Consider the following 18,810-nt stretch of genomic DNA (forward strand, 5'->3'; position numbering starts at 1 on the left):
CCTCACATTCTCCGGACTAAAATCTAAGTATTTCCCCCGAACCATTGTAACATAGTTCTTTGGATCCGGGTTCCTACTTTGATCATGGTTCTTAGTGATCCATGCATTAGCATAGAACTCTTGAACCATTAGGATGCCGACTTGTTGGATGGGATTTGTTAGAACTTCCCAACCTCTTCTTTGAATTTCATGTCGGATCTCCGGATACTCATTTCTTTTGAGTTTGAAAGGGACCTCGGGGATCACCTTCTTCTTGGCTACAACATCATAGAAGTGGTCTTGATGGGCTTTGGAGATGAACCTTTCCATCTCCCATGATTCGGATGTGGAAGCTTTTGTCTTCCCTTTCCCCTTTCTAGAGGATTCTCCGGTCTTAGGTGCCATCAATGGTAATGGAAAAACAAAAAGCTTATGCTTTTACCACACCAAACTTAGAATATTGCTCGCCCTCGAGCAATAAAAGAAAGAATAAATGAAGAAGAAGAAGAAGAAATATGGAGAGCGAGAGAGAGGGAGATGTGGTTTCGGCCAAGAGGAGTGTAGAGGGGTGTATTGTGTGAATTTGATGAAGAATGGAGGTCTTTATATAGGGAAGGGATGGGGGAAAGGTTTCGGCCATATGGGTGGGTTTGGGTGGGAAATTGGTTTTGAATTTTGAAGGTAGGTGGAGTTTATAAGGTAGGTTTATGGGGAAGAGTGGATGGATGTGAGTGGTGAAGAGGTGATGGGGAAGAGAGTTTGAGGTGATTGGTGAAGGGTTTTTGGGGAAGAGTGTTTATGGGGTTGTGTGAAAGAGAGTGGTAAGAAGAAGTGAGTGGAGGTAGGTGGGGATTCTGTGGGGTCCACAGATCCTGAGGTGTTCAAGGATTTACATCCCTGCACCCATTAGGCATGTAAAAATGCCTTTACACACAACTCTGGGCGTTTAGCGCCAGGTTGGTGGCCATTTTGGGCGTTCAACGCCCATTTGTGTGCCATTTCTGGCGTTGAACACCAGAACCATGCTTGTTCTGGGCGTTCAGCGCCAGGATGCTGCCCATTTTGGGCGTTCAGCGCCAGAACCATGCTCTGTTTTGGCGCTGAACGCCAGACAGATGCTCCTCCAGGGTGTGATTTTTCTTCTGCTGTTTTTGATTCCGTTTTCAATTTTTATATTTATTTTGTGACTCCACATGATCATGAACCTACAAAGACATATAACTAAGAGAAATATAGTTAGATAAATAAAAATTGGGTTGCCTCCCAACAAGCGCTTCTTTAATGTCAATAGCTTGACAGTGGGCTCTCATGGAGCCTCACAGATGTGCAGAGCTTTGTTGAGACTCTCCAACACCAAACTTAGAGTTTGGATATGGGAGTTCAACACCAAACTTAGAGTTTGGTTGTGGCCTCCCAACACCAAACTTAGAGTTTGACTGTGGGGGCTCTAGTTGACTCTGCTTTGAGAGAAGCTTTTCATGCTTCCTCTCCATGGTTGCAGAGGGAGATCCTTGAGTTTTAAACACAAGAGAGTCCTCATTCCATTGAAGGACTAATTCACCTCTGTCAACATCAATCACAGCTCTTGCTGTGGCTAGGAAAGGTCTTCCTAGGATGATGGATTCATCCTCTTCCTTTCCAGTATCCAGGACTATGAAATCAGCAGGGATGTAAAGGCCTTCAACCTTTACTAACACGTCCTCTACTTGTCCATAAGCCTGTTTTCTTGAACTGTCTGCCATCTCTAATGAGATTTTAGCAGCTTGCACCCCATAGATTCCCAGTTTCTCTATTACAGAGAGGGGCATGAGGTTTATTCCTGAACCAAGGTCACATAGAGCCTTAAAGATCATGGTGCCTATGGTACAAGGTATTATGAACTTTCTAGGATCCTGTCTCTTCTGAGGCAATGTCAGTTGATCCAGATCACTTAACAAGGGAGGCTCAACTTCCCAAGTATCAATGCCAAATAATTTGGCATTCAGCTTCATGATTGCACCAAGAAACTTGGCAGTTTGCTCTTCAGTAACATCCTCATTCTCTTCAGAAGAGGAATACTCATCTGAGCTCATGAAGGGCATAAGGAGGTTCAATGGAATCTCTATGGTCTCTAGATGAGCCTCAGAGTCCTTTGGTTCCTCAGAGGGAAGCTCTTTATTGACCACTGGACGTCCCAGGAGGTCTTCCTCCTTGGGATTCACGTCCTCCTCTCCCTCATTGGGTTCGGCCATTTTGCTTATGTCAATGGCCTTCCACTCTCCTTTTGGATTCTCTTCTGTATTGCTTGGGAGAGTACTGGGAGGGATTTCAGTGATCCTTTTACTCAGCTGGCCCACTTGTGCTTCCAAATTTCTAATGGAAGACCTTGTTTCATTCATGAAACTCACAGTGGCCTTGGACAGATCAGAGACTAGATTTGCTAAATTAGAAGCATTTTGTTCAGAGTTCTCTGTCTGTTGCTGAGTGGATGATGGAAAAGGCTTGCTATTGCTAAACCTGTTTCTTCCACCATTATTAAAGCCTTGTTGAGGCTTTTGATCCTTCCATGAGAAATTTGGATGATTTCTCCATGATGAGTTATAGGTGTTTCCATAAGGTTCACCTAAGTAATTTACCTCTGCTATTGCAGGGTTCTCAGGATCATAAGCTTCTTCTGCATAAGAAGCCTCTTGAGTACTGTTGGATGCAGCTTGCATTCCATGCAGACTCTGAGAGATCATATTGACTTGCTGAGTCAATATTTTATTCTGAGCCAATATGGCATTCAGAGTATCAACTTCAAGAACTCCCTTCTTCATAGGCGTCCCATTACTCATAGGATTCCTTTCAGAAGTGTACATGAACTGGTTATTAGCAACCATGTCAATGAGTTCTTGAGCTTCTGCAGGCGTTTTCTTTAGGTGAATGGATCCACCTGCAGAAGTGTCCAGTGACATCTTTGATAGCTCAGATAAACCATCATAGAATATATCCAGGATGGTCCATTCTGAAAGCATGTCAGAAGGACACTTTTTGGTCAACTGTTTGTATCTTTCCCAAGCTTCATAGAGGGATTCACCTTCTTTCTGTCTGAAGGTTTGAACATCAGCTCTAAGCTTGCTCAGCTTTTGAGGAGGAAAGTACTTGGCTAAGAAAGCCGTGACCAGCTTATCCCAAGAGTTCAGGCTGTCTTTGGGTTGAGAATTCAACCATAATCTAGCTCTGTCTCTTACAGCAAAAGGGAAAAGCATGAGCCTGTAGACTTCAGGATCTACTCCATTAGTCTTAACAGTATCACATATCTACAAGAATTCAGTTAAGAACTGAAAAGGATCTTTAGATGGAAGTCCATGAAACTTGCAGTTCTGCTGCATCAGAGAAACTAATTGAGGTTTCAGCTCAAAGTTGTTTGCTCCAATGGCAGGAATGGAGATGCTTCTTCCATGTAAATTGGAATTAGGTGCAGTAAAGTCACCAAGCATCTTTCTTGCATTATTATTATTTTCGGCTGCCATCTCCTCTTCCTGTTCGAAAATTTCTGAAAGGTTATCTCTGGATTGTTGTATTTTAGCTTCTCTTAATTTCCTTTTTAGAGTCCTTTCAGGTTCTGGATCTACTTCCACAAGAATGTTTTTATCCTTGCTCCTGCTCATATGACAAAGAAGAGGGCACAGAAAAATAATAATAATAGAGATCCTTTATACCACAGTATAGGGATCCCTGTGTGAGTAAAAGAAGAGGGGGAGACAAAGAATGTAATATAATGGAAGAAGCACAACTGTGAGGATGGCAGAGATGTGAGATGAGATGTTAGTAGATGAATAAATAAATAGAATAAGATGAGAGAGAAGGAATTTTCGAAAATAGTTTTTGAAAAAGAGTTAGTGATTTTTGAAAATAGTTTTTGAAAAATGTTAGTAATTTTCGAAAATTAAGATTTAAAAATAAAAAATTAAAATAATTAATAAATTAAAAAGAAATTTTGAAAAAAGGGGAAGATATTTTCGAAAATGAGAGAGAGAGAGTTAGTTAGGTAGTTTTGAAAAAGTTAAGAAACAAACAAAAAGTTAGTTAGTTGGTTGAAACAAATTTTGAAAACCAATTTTGAAAAGATAAGAAGTTAGGAAGTTAGAGAAGATATTTTGAAATCAAATTTTTGAAAAAGATAAGAAGATATTTTAGAAAAGATATGATAGAAATTAGTTTTGAAAAGATTTGATTTTTAAAATCACAATTAATGACTTGATTTACAAAAAATCACAAGATATGATTTTAGAACTTAAAGTTTGAATCTTTCTTAACAAGTAAGTAACAAACTTGAAATTTTTGAATCAAAACATTAATTGTTATTGTTATTTTCGAAAATTTTATGTAAAATTAAGAAAAAGATTTTTGAAAAATATTTTTGAAATTTTCGAAAATAACTAAGAAATTTGAAAAAGATTTGATTTTTGAAAAAGATTTTTGAAAAAGATAAGATTTTCAAATTGAAATTTTGATTTGACTCATAAGAAACAACTTGATTTTAAAAATTTTTGAAAAAGTCAACTCAAATTTTCGAATTTGATGAGAGAAAAAGGGGAAGATATTTTTTTGATTTTTGAATTTTTATGATGAGAGAGAGAAAAACACTAAAAAGATGCAATGCATGAAATTTTTAGATCAAAACATGTGATGCATGCAAGAATGCTATGAATGTCAAGATGAACACCAAGAACACTATGAATGTCATGATGAACATCAAGAACATATTTTTGAAAAAATTTTTAATGCAAAGAAAACATGCAAGACACCAAACTTAGAAATTTTTCATGTTTAGACTCTAAGAAACGAAAAATGCACATGTAAAACAAGAAAAGACACAAAACATGAAAACATCAAGATCAAACAAGAAGACTTACCAAGAACAACTTGAAGATCATGAAGAACACTATGAATGCATGATATTTTCGAAAAATGCAAGATGCATATGCAATTGACACCAAACTTATAATATGACTCAAGACTCAAACAAGAAACAGAAAAATATTTTTGATTTTTATGATTTTCTAATTTTTTTGGTTTTTTTTTCGAAAATTATTTAAAAAAGAAAAATAAGGATTCCAAAATTTTTAATATGAATTCCAGGAATCTTGCCATGTTAGTCTAAAGCTTCAGTCCAGGAATTAGACATGGCTCACTAGCCAGCCAAGCTTTCAATGAAAGCTCCAGTCCAAAACACTAGACATGGCCAATGGTCAGCCAAGCTTCAGCAGATATTGATACTTTTCATGTATAAAGCAACTAAGTGTGTGAGAATTTCTTCTTTTGTGATGGTAAGTTGAAATCCCCAGTCCAAAAGATTAGACATGGCTTACAGCCAGCCAGGATTCAACAAATCATCATGAAACACTAGAATTCATTCTTAAAAATTCTGAAGAAAAATATATTTTTGAAAACATTTTTATTTTTTTTTTTTTTTTCGAAAACAGATGAGAAATTTTTGAAATATTTTTGAAAAATTTTTGAAAAGAAAACGAAAAGAAAGTTACCTAATTTGAGCAACAAGATGAACCATCAGTTGTCCAAATTCGAACAATCCCCGGCAACGGCGCCAAAAACTTGGTGCCAATACCATGGTTCACAACTTCGATACAACTAACCAGCAAGTGCACTGGGTCGTCCAAGTAATACCTTACGTGAGTAAGGGTCGAATCCCACGGAGATTGTTGGTATGAAGCAAGCTATGGTCACCTTGCAAATCTCAGTCAGGCAAATATAAATTGATAATGATGTTTTCGAATAATAAATAATAGAATAGGGATAGAGGTACTTATGTAATTCATTGGTAGGAATTTCAGATAGGCGAATGGAGATGCTTTTCGTTCCTCTGAACCTCTGCTTTCCTGCTATCTTCATCCAATCAGTCTTACTCATTTCCATGGCTGGCTTTATGCAAGGGCATCACCGTTGTCAGTGGCTACATCCCCTCCTCTCAGTGAAAAAATGCTCACATGCTCTGTCACAGCACGGCTAATCATCTGTCGGTTCTCGATCATGCTGGAATAGGATTCACCCTCCTTTTGCGTCTGTCACTAACGCCCAGCACTCGCGAGTTTGAAGCTCGTCACAGTCATCCAATCATTGAATCCTACTCGGAATACCACAGACAAGGTTTATACTTTCCGGATTCTCTTGAATTCCGCCATCATTCTAGCTTACGCCACGAAGATTCTGGTTAGGAGATCTAAGAGATATTCATTCTAGCTTATTTCATGTAGAACAAAGGTGTTTGTCAGTCACGTGTTCATAGGGGAGAATGGTGATGAGCGTCACACATAATCATCACCTTCATCACGTTCTTGGGTGCGAATGGATATCTTAGAAGCGAAATAAGATGAATTGAATAGAAAACAGTAGTACTTTGCATTAATCTTTGAGGAACAGCAGAGCTCCACACCTTAATCTATGGAGTGTAGAAACTCTACCGTTAAAATTACATAAGTGAAAGGTCCAGGCATGGCCGAGATGGCCAGCCCCCTAAAACGTGATCTAAGATAGCATAACTGATCAAAGATCAAAAGCTGATCAAAAGATACCTAATACAATAGTAAAAGGTCCTATTTATAATAAACTAGCTACTAGGGTTTACATGAGTAAGTAATTGATGCATAAATCCACTTCCTGGGCCCACTTGGTGTGTGTTTGGGCTGAGCTTGAGTGTTGCACGTGTAGAGGTCCTTCTTGGAGTTGAACGCCAGCTTTTGTGCCAGTTTGGGCGTTCAACTCTGGTTTTGGCTCCTTTTCTGGCGGTGGATGCCAGATTTGGGTAGAAATCTGGCGTTGAACGCCTGTTTACGTCATCTATTCTTGGCCAAAGTATGGACTATTATATATTTCTGGAAAGCCCTGGATGTCTAATTTCCAACGCAATTGGAAGCGCGCCATTTTGAGTTCTGTAGCTCCAGAAACTCCACTTTGAGTGCAGAGAGGTCAGAATCCAACAGCATCAGCAGTCCTTCTTCAACCTCTGAATCTGATTTTTGCTCAAGTCCCTTAATTTCAGCCAGAAAATACCTGAAATCACAGAAAAACACACAAACTCATAGTAAAGTCCAGAAATGTGAATTTAACATAAAAACTAATGAAAACATCCCTAAAAGTAACTAGATCCTACTAAAAACATACTAAAAACAATGTCAAAAAGCGTATAAATTATCCGCTCATCAACCTCCCCTAAAACTTGGACTTTGCCACCCTTTCCTAGTCCTAACCGAACCATTCTGCAACCCTCTTTAATGGGTTCAAAGCCAAATCAATTCAAAATGAGGCTGAATCCAAAAGTGTATACCATTTTCATATTTCCAGAAAACCAACTCAAACTCAAATCAATCTCCAACGGATTAAACTCGATTTCAAAACTTTAGAATAAATATCTTTAAAGAAACACTTCAAAAACATTCCATTTCATAAAACCCAACAACAACCAGTCAAACAAGCATTCATATCCATCAAAAACAACCAAAAAACACATAAGACTTATACAATCACTAAAAGCACAATTCTCACGTCAATATCCATATATAGCAACTCCGAAATATAAAGTTTAGTTTCTAAAAAAGGCCCCTACCTTGATAGGTCGAAATCATAAACCAAATGCGCAAACGGAACTCTTTTCTCTCAGCCTGAAACCAATGGCAACTGAGACCTCAGCCCCCGATCTCATCCGCAGCAACACAGCAACTTAAAAGTCACATGCAACGCTGAGAACACGACCCTATGTTCCCAAAACCTCAGAGTTTATAACCAAACATAACACAATACTAACGCAGGAGTTTTCGAAACATAAACACTTACTCTAATAAGAACGAAACAGCGGTGGCCGCTGAACCGGTTTGGCAGCAGCCCCGACAGCCATCCCAAGCGACAGCGGCGACCAGAACTCCGTCGATTGTAACAAACAAGCAGCGATGAAAAAGCTTCCAGAAACTCAAAAGGAACAAAAACCAAATTAAAACCCTTACCGGCAGTGGCTATTGGTGACAACAGCTTCGTTCACTGGCAACAGGGGCATGCCCGGCGGCCAAAGGCTCCAGCAGCAACGGATCCAGCGGCAACGGGTCCTTCAGCGGCGGCAGAACGCAACAACTCTTCTTCTCTCTCACATTCTAGCTCCTGACGGCGATGCACTCCATGGAGGCATAGCAAACATCAACGGCGACGACGTGGGCTGGAGGTGACAACGCGAACAGTGGCGACGCAGGCTAGAGATGACGCGCGAACGGCAACGACGCCTTCCTCTTCTCCTTGTCGCTCTCCTTCTCCTCCTTTTGTGTGCGACGACGACGCGGTTGTGACGGCTTCTCCTCCCCGCGCGTGTCTGCTCCCTGACGACGGCCAAGGCAATGCAACGGTGCGGCCCACCAGCTCCGGCGCTCCTTCACCCTCGGATCTCCCTCTCTTCCTCCCCCTTTCCTTCTTTCCCTCTTCCTTTCTTTTCTTTTGTGTTTCTTTTCTTTTGTCTGAAACTAATGAGTCATGAGTGTTAAGGTTTAGGGAAGGGGCTGCGGCGCTGAGAGAAGAGTGAAGGTGGATTAGGGTAGAAAATTAGGGTTTGTGTATAAAATTGGGGTTTTCTGGGTTTAATTTGAGTACGATAATTTTAATAAAATTGGAGCATAGAGTATTAATTTGAAAAACTAATTTAATCTCTAAAATTACTTCAAAATATTATTTGTGGTATAAAAATACTAATTGATACTTAATCAATTTCTCTAATTGAAAATACATAGTAATATAATTAATTTTCTTTATCCCTAAAACTTAAAGTATTGAATTATGAAAATATAAAGTATTTAAATTAAGTCATATAAAATTCTCATTATTTAACAACTACTAACTTTATAACTTAAATATAGAGAATAACTCAATAATTATAAAATTAGATAAAATCCTAATTTAAATAGCCAAACTTCATTATTTTTGGATTTCTAAAACTTTAAATTATAAATAGGAAAATAATCCATAATTATAGAGTTTGGATAAAAACCTTAATTTATTTCAAATCCAATTAATCAAAACTGCCTTTAATTATTCTCAATAAAATAGTTTCCGAAATTAAAACTATAATTAAATATATAATTTGAAATTAGTTTAAAATAGGATTTTTTTTTTCAAAAGTTCTGGGTCTTACAGTAAGTAATGCCACTAACCACCGACAGAGAGCAGAGTGACGAATAGATGACGTCGAACGGCGAGATGACGACGAGCGGGGAGAAGATGACAACGAACATACGGCAAGAAGCTCTAACCCTCAACCAGACGACATGCTGAGCTACAAGAGAGTGGCTGAGTTTGAGACAGGGGGAAGGAGGAGGCTGCGGAGGCACCGACAACAACAGACGGTGGTGGCAGAACCCTAATTTTTTGTTAGAACTTAGAACCCTAATTTTTGAACTTTCAAGCTTTGCTTTTCAATTCTGAATGTCACAAAAGGGGGGTGTTGGGGGAAGGGTGGTGAGGGTGATGCGTTTACGCGTTGTTTTCTTCTTTTTAAAAAAAAGGCTCAAAACCACGGCGTTTATAAGAACCAGTCGGTTCTTGGTCATCAGTGACACTCATCCTTCCCTTACTCACCCATGCTCCTTCACTCCTCACCATTCATTCTTCTATATAATTCCCTTCTTGCTTCTTACTGAATTTCATAACAATAACAACACATATTAGTCTAATTCGATTGTACTTATTCTAATTCGATTTTAGTCTCTACTCTATCTTAAATTTTCAGAGCCGTTTCTGCTTCTGATTCCATTGAATTTGAATTCTTTATTTTACTGCAACCATGGTCACTACTGTGGGAACTAATGCTACTGCTGTCCCGATTGTTTTGGGGTGCAATGTTGCTACTATCTTGGTTGAAACTGCTGTGGTATTAGTAGTGGTCCAACCAGCCGTCACGCTTTAATTCCACCTCCGGTTCCTTTTAATTTTGGCTAATTGAGGTAGGGAATTTATTTTTAAAAGTAAAAGTTTTAAATTATAAATGCCAATAAAATCAAATGAGTAACTACAAATAGTTTATGGTTGCTTTGTGTGAATAATTGATGGAATTGAGTTTATTTATAGCTGTAATTGGTGATTGGTTTGACGATTTAACGTTGTAATTGTTGACGGTGACATTATTGAAACTTCATTGGGTAAACCAAAAGTATGAACTTGTGTTACTAATGATAGAATATGTATTTACTTGTTGATGATGCTACTGAATTTTCTATTTTATTGATGCAAAAGTTATGCATATATATATACACTTGTTTTTAAGTGAAAGATATGCCTTAATGATAAAGATGTGCTGCTGTTTGAATAATACGCGTGCACGGGGAGCCAGTGGGGGGTGCTTCCATGATTTCTATTGATGGTACAACACTGAGACGTGAGAGTTGGTGGAGCTACTACTTGGTGCCAGGCCTCTAGTGGCTCAGCAGCAGGGGACGTAGAGGAAGGAGTCTTTCTCGTTGAAGTTGACATGGCTTCGGGACCGAGTCCGACATATGCCCAGCACCGCTGATCTAGAGACACTCCAACAGTATACGAAGTGTTACATCATGTTACTGACTGGGGTTATCTGATGACGGACAAGTCAAACAACCTCGTCTATCTCCGGTGGCTGCCACTACTTGCCAACTTTCAACCGTGTCGTGGTCTGTCTTGGGGTTCGACGGTGCTTGCATGGACATACTATTCGTTGTGCTTTGCAGCACACCGAGGCATGACAAACATAACTGGTTATATTCCGCTATTGATGTCTTGGATATACTAGAGATTTTTGCAGTGGTGTCTACCTGACCGACAGGTTTTCATGTATCCTATGGCAGCGAGGTAACCATCCTTTATGGTTTGCTTGTGTTTCTGAATTTGTAGTTCGTTATGATGTTCTGTAAATTGAATTCATGTTATTCTTGCAACTGTTAACAAATTGATAGGGTTGACACAGCAGAGCAGGGACCAACACGAGCAGAGGGTCCTCCGATGGCGTCTGTCACTAGATCAACCACTATCATCGGCCCTTAGTGCATCCTTGATCACCTAAAATCTATCAGAAATAATCAACAGGCCTTCCTGTGGGGTGACATGTTGTCTCAAATTAGTCAGGAAGAAAGACCATGAGTCCATACTATTAGACTCCACAATTTCAAAAGCAATAGGAAGGATATTGCTATTGTCGTCTTGTGCCACTGCAATAAGCAACACACCACCGTATTTGCCATACAAATACATGCCATCGACAAAAACAAACGGCTTGCAATGCTTGAAAGTCTCAATACAGGACGGGAAGGCCTAGAATACTTTGTCGAGCATGCAACAGTCACAGACCATAAGGTGCCCATCATAGTAAAGTAAGGCCTTGAGCTCACTTATTGTTCCGGGATAACAACTCTGCAGTGCTTGTAGCAGCTTCGACACCTTGTTGTATGACTTCTCCCAGTCCCCGTATGTCTACGTAATTGCCTTTTTCTTTGCCATCCAAACCTTTATATACGAGAGTTTGAAGTGATAGCTTTGCCAAACTACACCCTACAAGACAGGGATGCTGACGGATGGGTTGGACTGTATCAATGGTAGGATGACATTACAGATGAAGCTGCTGTCCAACTGTCCATGGTCTTAGAACATGGTAGGTGCTAAACATGTATGCGCTACACCAACCCTATGAACCTCCCTAACAAAATAAAACATTCATCATTGAAAACAATACCAGATATAGCAATCATAAATTAGTAAATACGTCACAATTAAACTTGACCTCACCAGTATCCAAAGTTCTATCGGAGGGCCACACGGAGACTCCAAGGACATCCAGTTGCAGCTTGGCGGCAATGCACATGGTACTTGAATCGGTCTAATTCGACCACTCGGTACTCAACACTTTTGCGAATGCTGTAATTCTTTAGAACCTGTGATGCAGGCAGAAATTGACCAGTTAAGAAATTAATAAAAGAAATGCGTTGCAAGTACAGTTCTTAACCAGCTAAAATCCGCTTATCAATTTAAAAGGGTTGTCACAAAATTAGAATTAAAAATACTGGGAGTATGAATCCCAGGTCGTCTCCCAACGAGTTGACAAAAGAGTGCAGCTTATTGGTTAGAGGTTTTCCCAGAAATTTTGAGTTTGAGAAGCAGGAAAATAAATGATTATAAAAGTAAGCAGTGGAAATTAACTAGAGAATTTATTTAATTCAATTAAAAGCCTTGACCGGGAGATGATTAATTGGAATTTCTATCCTTGTTGGATTTTCTCAAGTACAATCCTAAAACGTTGTTGATCTACCTGGTCATTCCTTAATGAATAAGGAAAAGTCAAGTAACTAACTAATAAGCTATATCCTCAGGTCTTAATCCTCTCCTTAGGAAGGATTAAAGTTAGAGATTAGAGTTGTCAGTCATCAACTATGCGCGAGGATTAATACTTGAGTATTCCAACTCAAGGTTCTCCTTTTAATCAACTCCCAATCAAGTTGGGGAACTACTCCATTATCATGATTGTAAACTTCACAGAATTAAAAAGGGAATATAAGGAAGACATGATAAACAATAATTAAAAAGCAATTAAAAATAAAATAGGTTCTTATATTAATAAATCCCAAAATGCAACATACTTATCCAAATAGGGTTAATGGCAATAAAATGTAGAAGAGTAAGAAAACAAACTAGAAAAATGAAACTTCCACGGAGGTAATGAGTCTTCTCAGTATCCAAAAACAAAAGCATGAAACTCTAAACTATGAATGCAAAGGAAACCTAGAGGAAGGAGTAGTATTCTCTCTAAGATTCCAAAACTAAACTAAAACTATGCGTAATGAGAATGTTTGAATGTCCCCTCAGTCTCTGCATGTTTCCTGGCACTAATCTGTGTTTCTGGGCCGAAAATTGGCTCAAAACACGGCCCGAAATCGCCCCAGCATTTTCTGAATTTTCTGCAGATCGCACATGTCACGCGTACGCGTCAATCACGCGTGCGCGTCGCTGGCCGAATTTCCTTTCCACGCGTGCGCGTCAGGCACGCGCTCGCGTCGTTGTGCAGATTCGCTTCCACGCGTACACGTCCTTGCTTCCACGCGTACGCGTCAGGCACGCGCACGCGTCGCTGTGATTTTCTCTGTTTCGCGCGCACGCGTGAGCCATGCGTGCGCGTCACTTCTCGCTGGTTGTCTCCTTTATTTCTTGTGCTCCTTCCATTTTTGCAAGCTTCCTCTCCATTCTCTAAGTCATTCCTGCCCTATAAAGCCTGAAACACTTAACACACAGATCACGGCATCGACTGGTATAAAGGAGAAATTAATATACACAAATTAAAGGCTTAGGAAGCAGGTTTTCAATCATAGCATAAAACTAGGAAGAAATTGTAAAACCATGCAAATAGTATGAATAACTGAGTGAAGAGTTTATAAAAACCATTCAAATTAGCACAAGATAAACCACAAAATAGTGGTTTATCAACCTACATTACTGCATCTCTGCTTTTGTAATCGTCTTTCCCAGTGTTGGAAAACAGAGATTTATCATGCATCGTGTCCAGATCTAACGCATGATAGTGACTTGGTACATCTGATAGCACTGGAATCAGGTGGGGGGAGGCAAAACATAGTGCACTGCTGCCTCAGTCGGCGTCTCGGGTACAAACTCCTCATCATCATCATCTTCAGAAGAACCACTATTGTTGCTATCCGCAACGTACTCTTTGTCGGAGTCTTCATCATCCACGTCCATGTCTTCCACTGGACTAGCAACATGAATCGGTGGTGGTGCGAGAGGTGGGTCATCTATCCTGCAGACGGATCCACCGCCACCAACATCACCAACCTCGACAAAAAGCTCCATTACTTGTTCCGCCATGATTCTCCCATGGATGTCAAATATGAGTCGCACATGCTCGTCGTCCTGGAGTCAAAATAGACGAAACTGAAAAATTCCGTTTTCCAATTGTGCTAGTAACCTATACCCAACCCTTTCTATCTCTTTTCTCCCTAAACTACCAAGTTTACTCAATATCAGAGTCTTTAACTCGGACATGGAACTTATTCGTTGAGTGCGCAATAGTAACGGAATATTACACTCAAATATCACCACATTGTCACTGTTTCTCATATGACATTTGGGATACACATAGACAACTATATATCCGCTACTACTGGACATTTTTTCTTATTTTTGGAAGAAAAACGGAAGAGTAGAAGATATGAAATGTATTTGGAGAATGTCAAAGATTGCACATCCTTTTATAATTGTTGAAAATTTGTCTTATTGTATCTTGTTTTCATTGTAAACGTTATAATTTAACATGTATCTCGTTTACACTATAAACGAGATATACACATGTCACTCACACTGTCTAATCTTATTTATACTGTAAACAATATAACACATACTATGTATTTTTATAATTATTTTTAAAATTATTTATTTTAATAAATAAAATATTTTTTTAAATTTATTTAAGTAAAAAATCCGACTTCTATGCACATGTTTGTTAGTCGGAGGAAATTTTGTTTTAATAGAATGAAATTTCAAGTTGATTTTTTTATGATTTTTAAGTCTTAACTTTTGTTGAAAATTGAAGTATTTATCAAGATTCAGAACGTTTAAAAATTTATAAATTTTATTAAAACTTAGTTAGAGTTGAATCAGATATAATAAAATAATGTATTTATATATAAAAAAAATAAGTTTTTTTAAAAAAATAATTTTTTATAATTTATTATTTTAAACTAATTTACTGCTAAACAAATTAAACAGATTTTATTGATTTTTTTTATTGGTTTATTGGCAAACGTTTTTTATTTTAAATCAAACGGCTTTGTAGCTGATTTTCGATTAATAGGGTTGAATTGACAAATTTGATTCGGTTCTCATAATCACAATTTAATAAAAAAAAATTAGATACTAATTAAGATAATATTTAACTATGAAGTATGGACATTTTGCTGAGTTATCGTATCTGCGTGTCGAGTACATTTTGAATACGATACTCATCGACACTTGTCTGGCACGATGTCTGCTGTGTCCAAGTGTGTCTTAATAAAAAATAAAAAATTTTTCTCTGGACGCGTTTGGACATACCTAAATATCATCACGTGTCAGCGTGTTTAATTTTATTCTTATCATGTCTTCTTAAAATAAATTTAGAAATAATATATATTATTATTTGTTAAAAAAATAAATATTCCTTTATATAATTAAAATAAAGCATTAAAAATAATTAAAAATTTTGTATGTTTTAATATCAAGAAGAATATAAAATCTCACTGCAATTTATGTTTTAAAATTCACGTGTCAGCGTGTTCTGTGTCATGTCGTATTCTGTGTCTGTGTCAATTGCATCATAGATATTTAAGAAGAGTTAACTACTAATTCAGCATGAAAAAGATTTAGTCATTGATAAAAAAGTCCCTAAAAGATATTATCGACAAAATAATTTTTGAATGATTTAAAAATGTAACAAGAATAACTAGTAAATATTATATTTTTATAAGTGACAAAAAAATTTTATGTTTAACAAACGACTTATTTATTTGGTTTGAATTTTTGTGATAATATTTAAATAAAAATTTAGAAGATACACAAAAGAAATTGATGTCTAGAATTTTTTTTTAAATAAAGTGGTCATTTACAATAATTTTTTTAAATATTTATTTGATCTAAAATTACCAAAATTTAAAGATGGAAAAATTTTAATTTTAAATAATGTTTGCAAATATTTGTATCTAAATCTAATTTCTAAAATTATTTTAAAAATATATATTTAATATTTAATTTTTTTAATCATAATTTTAAATCCTTTCAAAACTTATTTTTTATTAATATATTTTGAAGTTATTTTTGTTAGCAACGTCAACTTTTTAATATTATTTTAATAATTTCTTCTATTTAATAATTTAAGAAAGATATGATGAAAAATAGAGATCCAACGGTGTAGGAACACCCATGCGCGGAAACACGGAGCCGCTCACACCCAAGACCTTGGAATCTCACCCTCCCATACATACAACACTGTCAACACACCCCCAAAAAGAAGTATGAGTGCATGTGATGACACACAAAAAAAAAAATCAGCAGTGCTCTCAGACACACACTAGACATACACACACTCACGCACTACCTCTCACTAACTTGCACACACTACCCACTAACCCAACCACAGTTAAATCTAACTCAACCACCCCCAAACCTCACTCCTCTTCCTTCTCTTTATTTATATCCCAGCTGCACCTCAATTCGCATTCTCTCATTCCCTCTCTTTCTTTATTTTACCCCTCTCCTCCCTCTGTTTCCCAAACCTCCACCAGTCCACCATCATTCCTTGTAGCCAAAGAAAAAAGAAAGAAACCCATCCTGGTTCCTCGTCTGCCCTCACCCTCCTTTCCTAATTCGTGTTCATGTAAGGGCAATTCGGTAACTTAGCTGTCAACATAGAACCACAAAATTAAAATTAAAATTAAAAAAAGAGAAAGAACCGAAAAAAAAAAAAAGAAACCCGGAGGCATGAGTTGCAACGGTTGCCGAGTTCTCCGAAAGGGTTGCAGCGAGACATGCATGTTGCGCCCTTGCTTGCAGTGGATCGAGACACCCGAGGCCCAAGGCCACGCCACCGTCTTCGTCGCCAAGTTCTTCGGCCGCGCCGGCCTCATGTCTTTCATTTCCAATGTACCGGAGGCCCAAAGACCCGGTAATTATACCACCTTTCTATAAAACACACCATCTTCAAACGCTTCTATCATTTTTATTTGTTGCGTACTTCTCTTGGTAGTCAACTCCATTGAGACTTCTGTATCTGTTATTCAAATTAAAAAAAAAAAAAAGAAACTAACGCTTCTGTGTTTTCTTTTCTCTTATTCAGCTCTGTTTCAGTCACTGCTGTTTGAAGCATGTGGAAGAACCGTGAATCCGGTTAATGGTGCTGTGGGGCTTTTGTGGACAGGGAACTGGCACGTGTGCCAGGCTGCAGTGGAGACGGTGCTCCGCGGAGGCACGTTGAGGCCCTCGCCGGAGTTTATGGGGATGGAATCGGCGGGTCCGGTGGTGGCCACCGACGAAGCATCGGAGGCAGAGGTCACGTGCGGTGACATATGGAAGAAGGTTCGAGATCCAAACCCGAGTTGCAGGTTCACAAGCTCACGGTCTACACGTGTTGCTGCCGGCGCCGCCGGGAAGCGTAAGCGGCTGGAGGAGGTGACGAGGGTCCAGACGGCGGCTGATCTTGATCTTCGTCTGACGCCGATCTTCCTTCAGAAGATCGCCGATTACCGGCGCCGTCCGGGATCGCCGTCGATGACGTCGGAGGAGTCCGTGACGACCACGGCGGAGATTGGAGGAGATCAGTGGGGTCACAGCGGTGAACGGAAAGTTCTCAACCTTTTCATTTGAGAACTCTCTCTCCCTCCCTCTCTTATAAATGATTCATGTTTTTATGAATCAAATTAAAGGAGCAGAGGTCTCTTTTGTGGTTTACTTTTCTTTTGTTTTCTCTCTGTGTTTTGTTTTGGGGAAGAGGGTTTTTGCTGGGTTTGAGAACTCAGCGAGATTTTGCGAGATACCGGCACAGGATTTCTCTCTCTACGGAAAAGAGAAAGATGATGGTTCGTCGGTTATCCTTTCTCCGTTTGTTTTTTTTTTTTTTTTTTATCCTGCCAAAAATGAAACATGTAATCAGTCTTGTGATGACCGTGGAACATGAATTTTTAATAAATATAATTAATATTTTGTTCTTTAAATTGTTACGAACTTGTGTTAGAATTCACTTGTATATTTTTAACTCTTTACGGATGGATCTGCAAGTTGAATGATTATAATGAACCCAATTCATGGAAGAATTTACAGCTTTTTACTTTTCTAGCTTAGAACTTGATATAAATTAACATTATTCATTTTATATAAAAATTCACATGCAGTAGAAGTTGATAATGAATTGATAATTGACAATCAGTAAATAATAATTTAATTAAATTTATTAAATTATTAAACTATTTTTTAATATCAAATTTCACATAAAAATAATTGTTTATTTTATTTTTTACTAGGGTAGCATGTGAGGAAATTCCAATGTTGTAAATTTAAAAATTAATTATTAAAAAGAATTACTATAAAATAAAATATTTTGGCGGTCCATTCAATTTGTGTGTGACGAATTTCTGCTTTAAAATAGAAACAAGATGAAATGATTCGGTGGTAGTTAGGTTTCCTTCATGTAGTTTTGGCCGTGGTCCAATTTCAACTGCATATTTGACTGAAGTACTGAACTAATGGCAAATGAACCACCAATAACATAACATTCAGTGGAATTTTTATATAATAATATACACGGTGGTTCCTCACCGTAGACCTTGCATTCGAAGCAGTTAGGAAGATTGAGCTATTCCAAACCATGTTTGACCGTAAATAAAACCCATATAAATGAAGTAGTACACTAGTACTAGTGGAAAAAGAAGTGAGTTGGAATCTTGGAGTTGAATAACTAAATCAAATTAAAAAAATACTAATATGTTTGAATTTTGACGTCACTGAAGGAGAAAACAAGTTGGTTGGAACTTGGAACACACAACTACACAAGTAGACAACCTTTGTGGGTAAAGTTGTCGAGTTCCCACAATACCAGCAATTTCTCTGAGAATGTGAAATCACTCCAATGTATGCTGGGCGTTAATATTAATGTTGGAAATGGAACGAGGATCTCTGTGGAGACAGCACAGAGATTTTGTTGGATAGTTTGTCCGAGTAAATGAGCATTGGCCATAGTTGCAGTAGTGGTAGGAAGATAGTGACAGATAATTGAGGGAAAAGAAAAGCATTGAAGAAGCTAAAATCGCAAGCGTCTTTTGG

At 38.0% G+C, this 18,810-nt stretch overlaps 1 protein-coding gene and 1 non-coding gene across 2 annotated transcripts; both read left to right on the top strand.

The window, feature by feature from the left end:
* Positions 1 to 2,969: 2,969 nt before the first annotated feature.
* Positions 2,970 to 3,077, top strand: LOC112724545 (small nucleolar RNA R71). Its single transcript, XR_003163702.1, has one exon. It is a non-coding gene; the product is annotated as a small nucleolar RNA R71 (small nucleolar RNA).
* A 12,901-nt stretch (positions 3,078 to 15,978) lies between these two features.
* Positions 15,979 to 17,705, top strand: LOC112720641 (LOB domain-containing protein 38). Its single transcript, XM_025771657.3, has 2 exons — positions 15,979 to 16,660; positions 16,832 to 17,705. Exons 1-2 carry the CDS (start codon positions 16,477 to 16,479, stop codon positions 17,356 to 17,358), a joined length of 711 nt encoding a protein of 236 aa, XP_025627442.1. The 5' UTR covers positions 15,979 to 16,476; the 3' UTR covers positions 17,359 to 17,705.
* The last annotated feature ends 1,105 nt before the right edge of the window (positions 17,706 to 18,810 follow it).

Source organism: Arachis hypogaea, chromosome 11 (genome assembly GCF_003086295.3).
Source record: "Arachis hypogaea cultivar Tifrunner chromosome 11, arahy.Tifrunner.gnm2.J5K5, whole genome shotgun sequence".
Lineage (NCBI taxonomy): Eukaryota > Viridiplantae > Streptophyta > Magnoliopsida > Fabales > Fabaceae > Arachis > Arachis hypogaea.